At 38.5% G+C, this 6,902-nt stretch overlaps 1 protein-coding gene across 8 annotated transcripts in view; it reads right to left on the minus strand.

Moving 5' to 3' along the window:
- The window catches only part of LOC114191051 (ATP-dependent 6-phosphofructokinase 4, chloroplastic), a 33,397-nt gene extending 27,474 nt beyond the window's left edge, over positions 1–5,923 (minus strand). For 4 of the 8 annotated variants that reach the window (XM_085676231.1, XM_085676229.1, XM_028080205.2 and 1 more), the window contains exons 1-5: positions 5,546–5,848; positions 4,984–5,030; positions 4,798–4,837; positions 4,617–4,679; positions 4,408–4,545 (exon numbers count right to left, since the gene is read on the minus strand). In XM_085676231.1, coding sequence (XP_085532357.1) covers positions 4,408–4,545; positions 4,617–4,679; positions 4,798–4,837; positions 4,984–5,030; positions 5,546–5,803 — 546 coding nt within the window. In that variant the 5' untranslated portion in view covers positions 5,804–5,848. Of the gene's footprint in view, positions 1–4,407; positions 4,546–4,616; positions 4,680–4,797; positions 4,838–4,983; positions 5,031–5,545 lie in introns of all 8 variants that reach the window. The other 4 variants (XM_085676228.1, XM_085676224.1, XM_085676227.1 and 1 more) reach the window with 4 other exon arrangements.
- Positions 5,924–6,902: the final 979 nt, after the last annotated feature.

A 6,902-nucleotide genomic window follows, 5' to 3' on the forward strand; every position in this document is an offset into this window, starting at 1 on the left:
TTCATATCTATAAATATGACGAAAATGAGAAGGCTCTCTTAAGCCCCCAAAATATTTTCACTGTTTAATCTCAAGTTGGTATCAGAGCGGGTCAACCCTGCTCTGGTTTCTGTCTCATCTGGTCCACCACCATCTGTCACCGTTGTCCATGCCTGACTAGCATTAGTCACTACCACTGTCTGCGGCTGTCCAAGCTCAGCTCAGCTCATCTCTTTCTAGAATTACCCACTGTCCTTTTGAACTACCCAACACTGTCAAACAACATTTCCCACTGTCCGCCGCCATCTGCAGTCGTCCGTCGCCGTCCACCGTCACAGTTCCGTCCGAAAACCACCGAATTTGGACCGCCTCTCCGAGTGACAGCTAACCCTGCCAGTGTCGGAGGCAGACTCGTCGCCATGCACGTCATTTCCATCCACTGCAGCCAGGCGTGTGTCGTCCATGCACCGCCGTTCAGTCACCAGTTCGTCATCGTGCCACCTCTATAGCTATCGCCGGAGCCTCCTCTGCCTGCTTTGACCTTCAACACTTTGTTCCGGTGAAGTCCAGACGTAACCCTTGCAGACATCTCCCTAGGGCATTCGAAAATATTCACTGTTTTCCGCAGCTCCTCTCTGTTTTTTTGTTCCCTTGATCAGAAATGGCAACTGGAAGTACTAGGAGTGCTATTTCATTCTCTGGAAGCTCCTGCATTACTTCTGAGAAACTAAATGGCCAAAATTACTTATCTTGGTCCGTTGCCATCGAGATGTGCTTTCTCGGTCAAGGACATCACGACCACCTTGAGAAAGATGACAGCCACGTACCTACTGAAAACATGGTGATGATCCTTCGAGCCTTTTGACATCCCTTCGATCCTTCGAGCCTTTTGTTGATGATCCTTCGATCCTTCGAGCCTTTTGTTGTGGCAGTCGGTGGAACCACAACTTTTGACGTCCCTTCGAACCTTCAAAACATGTGACTCGTTTTGGAAGAGAGCTCAGAATATTTATGCAAATGATATCCAACATCTCTATGATTCGGCAAACAAGTTGGCATCTCTAAGAATGACCAACCATGATATGATCTCCTTCATGAATGAAGCTCAATCTACTGTGGAAGAACTGCGCATGTTCTTGGAAGTCGACTCTTTAAATGAAATGAAGAAAAAGCTTGACAAGTACTACATGGTGATGATCCTCCGCGTTATACACCTAGATTTTAATCATATCAGAGATCAACTTTTGACCTCTCATGAGGTTCCTTCCATGGACACCTTGATCACATCCGGAAACTCTTGCTGTAGTGGAACCATCTGTCATGGTCGCCACTCGAGGAAGAGCAGGACATGGAACTAGAAGAAGCGGACGTGGGTGTCCTCAATGCACGTATTGTAAAAGGATGGGTCACACTCAGGAAAACTGTTACTCCTTACATGGTTTTCCTTCCAAAACTGCCAATGTTTCTCAGGCTGAAACTACTGAGTCCAAGTTCACTGAAGACGAGTATCAAGAGTACCTATGACTCAAGTTCAACAGCTTGGCACAGTCATCTCAAGCTCCAAGTACATCAACAACTTGCATCTCTCAATCCATGGAAGGTCACAATTCATGGGTAAATGATTCTGGTGCTTCTGACCACATTTCTGGTAATACCTCCATGTTCTCAACCATTTCATTTCAAGAAAAATCTCATTTTATAACCCTTGCAAATGCACCGAAATCAATTATCCATGAATTGTGACTTTCCATGGATTGAGAGATGCAAGTTGTTGATGTACTTGGAACTTGAGATGACTATGTCAAGCTGTTGGACTTGAGGCGTAGGTACTCTTGATACTCGTCCTCAGTGAACTTGGACTTAGTAGTTTCAGCCTGAGAGACATTGGCAGTTTTGGAAGGAAAACCAAGTAAGGAGTAACAGTTTTCCTGAGAGTGACCCATCCGTTTGCAATACGTGCATTGAGGACGCTCGCGGCCTCCACGTCCACCTCCTCTAGGTCCACGTCCTCCTCTTCCTCGAGTTACGGCCATAACAGATGGTTCTACTCGAGCAGGAGATTCTAGAGTTTCATGTGTTGGGACTTTTGGGACACGAATCATGCGTTGGATCAAGGTGTCCATGGAAGGGACCTCATGAGAGGTCAGAAGTTGATCTCTGATGTGATTGCGAAGAATCATCACCATATAGTATTTGTCCAGCATCTTCTTCATTTCATCTGAAGCATCGACTTCTAGAAACATCTGAAGGTCTTCCACGGTTGATTGTGCTTCATTCATGAAGGATATCATGTCATGGTTAAACATTTTCAGAGATACTAACTTGTCCGCCGAATCATATAGGCGTTGGATATCGTTGGCATATATATTCTGAGTCCCCTTCCAAAACAAGTAACATGTCTTGAAGGCCCTAAGAGATATTAAAAGTCTTGGCTCCACGGATTGCCACAACAGGGCACACAACTGAAAATCTGCTTGCTTCCACTGTTCGGCTTTTTCTTCAGGCACATGGCTTCCGTCTTTCTCAAGATGGTCATGATGTCCCTGACCAAGGAACTACATCTCGACGACAGCGAACCAAGAGAGGTAATTTTGTCTATCTAGCTTCTCGAAAGTAATGGAAGGACTTCCAGAGAATGAAATAGCACTTCTATAGGCCATTTTTGATTAAGGGAACAAAAACAAAGAGCAGAAACGCAAACACAGTGGAGATTTTTAAACGCCCTATGGAGATTTCCGCAAGGGTGACGTCTAGACCTCACAGAAATGGAGTTTTGAGGGTTAGAACAGGTACAGGAGGCCCGACGAGAGCTATGGAGGTGGCGTCGTGACGTTCCAAGCAACAGAAGGTGGCACGTGGATTGCACGTGCTTGTTCGCAGCGGAGAAGACGCGACGCGTGGACGGGTGTCTGGTTCCGGCACCGGGGGCGGGGGGCTGTCGCTCAAAGAGGCGCTCCAGATCCAGTGGTCGTCGGCGAAAACTGAGGTGGCCGGAGACGGCGGACGGTGGCGAACAATGGTGGACGACTGTAGAACAGTGGCAGACGGCGACAATTTAGTGAACAGTGGCAGTGGGCAGCTGCAGACAATAACAAACAGTGTCGGATAGCGGCGGACAGCCGCGAACAGCAGGAACAAGTGCCGATGGACAGGACCAGACAGAAACCAGAGCAGGATCAACCCACTCTGATACCAACTTGAGATTAAAACAGAAAAAGATATGCTTGAGGGATAAACCAGATCCCTCTACTGTTCCTAATATTTATATAGATGATAAAGGAGATACAAGAAAAGTTAAAACATTAAAGGCTACAACTAGGTGCTAAGTGCAGAGGTTATCCAACAATCAACCTCCTAACTTACACATAATGATTGCCTAGATATACTAACTATTTCTACAAAATTACTCAAAAGTTTCCAAGCTACCTAACTTATGACATAATTACATCTCATGTATGGTTATGGAAACCATTAGGTAGGTACTTCACTTAAACAATCGATGTATTTGATGAATTTTCAGTGTGGTCATTTAGTTTAGAAAATTACCTCAGATCAAATTAAAGGGTTTTGGTGTATTTAGTTGAAGCAGAATGCATGCATGCGTTCATCTTAAAGGAAACCTCCTTGCCACTAGATTGTTAACGGGAACAATATACAACTGCATTTATGTTATGGTTTTCTCTTTGGTTAATTAAATTATTTTAGGTAAGAATATATTTTCATTTGATGAAATTTGGTTTTGGTTCCTATATTAAATTCATGAATTAGCCATCCAACTTTTGAAAATATGTTTGAATTTAGTCATTCTTGATACTTAAACTTAACATCTACCGGCAGTTTCTTTATCGCCACAAAATTAAAGGAATGACTAAATTCACATGTTTTTAGAATTTGAGGACTAATCAGTAACTTTAAAAGTACATGAATTAAAAACATATTCCCAGCTTATATTATTTTTACATAATTGATTTTTAAGTTTTCTGTTTTGGAGGATGTTTATTATAACCTGATTATATTCTCAATCTTGTTGTAGATATTAGAGTTTACAAAGAACAGAAAGAAGGAGAGAGAGTTTAATCAGGATATTTCTTTTTATATTTCATTACATTTTGAATATGCTACAACAAAGATTATAAAGCTACACAAGTAGCTTGCTCTATAAGGAACAGAAACAGTTGCAGACTGTTACAGTTTGTCACACATCAGATGGCTGGACCGAACTCAGTACAATATTCACGCTATATCTTGCTCTATCAAGCAAATGGTTATATGAAAAACAAGTAAAACATAGTATTACCCAAATCATTATTGAATTTTTTAGAAAGAATATTATTAATTTAACCAAATAGTCACTGAAGTCTTTAATTAACAAAAGCAGTATTATATCTTTACACATACTCAGAATATTATAATTTCACAAAAACTAACCTCAATCCCAAGTATATCTTGAACACCATACATGATGTTCAAGCCACAAACAATTTCCCTAATCACTGTATTAATTCCTGGACATAATCCTCCACAAGTCACTATGCAAGCACGTACTTCTTCTGGCTCGAAATAAATCTATTATTAGAAGAGAAGGCATCATCAGTTTTTAAAGATTACAAATGGATAGACATTTCCAAGCTTTATACCTTTTCTCGAGGTCCCGCACGCCGAAAATGAACTCCTCTCGGACTTCCTTTTTGAATAGCAACCTGGACGTGAAACGTTATAAGAAATGTAGACAAATGCTAAAAGACGGAGATCGATCAATCAATCATTTATAAAGAATATAATTCCACGAACAAACGCGGAGAGGAGTGTGCCACTTACATTTTGAGCAACCACGTCTTCTGGGCTCACAAAATTTTTCCTTAAAGTACAAAACAATTTTTATAAAAGAATCACGTTAAAATAATTAAAAGAAACAAAAAGTTTGGGAACTTGAAAATATATTCTTTGAAGTTATAATGCAAAATCACAAACATTATTAAAGCAAATTGCTAGGAGTGGACTTACTTGACAATTGAGTAAGCTTGGCTCTTCCTCAATGGATTTGGATATGACTACAAAAGAGGAAGAATGCATTAAATATTAGAAATCACCGTAAAGCTAGAAAAGAAGAAAGAAACATAAAGAAAAGAAAAAAATCACCATTATTTTTTTGAAAAAGAAAACAATTTACTTAACAAAGAGAAAAAGGACGAAAAAACCCACCCACCCCTCCACAAGTATACTGAAAAGGTGATATCAAACAATGTAAATTCACGGGACCATATGATTTTTCCCTCATGAGAATCTCTTCTAGTTTTATTAACCATGGTGGGAACACACTCCTTACTTATTTATTCTGTAATCAAAATAACATCGTCAAAATTCGATTTCTAAATTACTAACTTAAGAGACGGAAATAGCTAGTGTTTGCCTCAATGGTCTTTTTCATTTCTCTTCAATAAAGATTGATAGTTTATATTTTAAATTATCTTTTAATTTAATTCACATTGTTTCTCATCACTCTGCGAAACAAGAAATGCGATACGGCAACAGTTTTGGTGAAAAGCACGGGAAAAACGACTGGTACCGGCAAATCGGGAAGGAAGTTGGTGAGATGCGGAACGTCTTCGAGGATAAAACCGTCATTCTCAGACTGAGTCGAAACCTTAACAGCAGTGACGACGGCGAGCTTGTTTTGGCGGGAAATCGACGACGGCTTCCGGAGAAAGGATGTCGAATTTCTGGAGAATCGCAACCGTTTCGGAACGTTTGGACGGAGGGAGAACGAGAATGGATGAAGAAGAGTTTTAGCGAGAGAAGACGAAGAGACTGAGAGATCCGTCATTGTTTTCTTCTGAGTTTAACCGAATAAGTTTTGCATTTGGATTATTATTATTATATATATCTATATATATATATATATATATATATATATATTATATTGTAATATTATTATATTATGGTTTCAGTTAGTTAACGAGAACCGGTACAAAACGACCTTTCTGTTTTGCTCTTAATATATATAAATATGAATAAATATAATCTCATTCTTTCCTAAAATTAAGAATGTAATTCAGGATGAATTATCAGGTAGTCCAGAAGATTAGGAACTAATTTAGTCAATTATTTGTGTATCTTAAATCTGTGTTCTGTTACGTGTCTATTTCATTTATATAACTAAATATACAATTATTTAACACGATAATTTAATTTAAAATACTAAATTCGTTGAATTGGGATGGAGATCAAGGACAAGTTGAAGAAATGGGATACTTTGTAGGATTTTGAAAAATAATTAAAATGAAGGCTAAACTTTTACAACATATTTTCAAGAGACAAGCCCTTGTTAAGTTCTAAAAAATCTAGCAATGGAAACATTTTTAAAACATGTTGAGTTGCAATGTAGTTATAGGGTGGTGACAAAGGTAGATAATGATTAGAGATGGCAAATAAATTCGTCCTTGAGGGTATTGTCCGAATCCGTTTCCATTTTGACAGGAAATTCCCGCATTGATCGGGTATGGGTATGGGTATAGGTATAGGGAATCTCCGATATTTTCAATTGGGTATGGGGATGGAGATGACGATGAATATATCCCGCCATAATATTTGTCCCCGCCATATCTTCATCCTCATTTAAATTATTAAAAGATTCACAATTAATTAAGTAACCTCATATATATATATATATATATATATATATATATATATATATATTCTTTCTATTTTTTATTTCTTCTAAATATTTGATTTGTCATGAAACTCATTCGCATCTCCAATATAATTTTTTATCTTATCATAACCTTTATGTAATTATGTTTAAATGATCTATATCAATTAGAAAAAATTATGTCTAACATTTGAATATTCTATTATTTTTTAATATTTTTATTTATTGTATATTTTCCTTTCACATGAGAATGTTTAATACTCTCAATTTAAGT

Source organism: Vigna unguiculata, chromosome 7, assembly GCF_037176805.1.
Source record: "Vigna unguiculata cultivar grain cowpea cultivar isolate G323 ecotype 2 chromosome 7, ASM3717680v1, whole genome shotgun sequence".
Taxonomy (NCBI): Eukaryota; Viridiplantae; Streptophyta; class Magnoliopsida; order Fabales; family Fabaceae; genus Vigna; species Vigna unguiculata.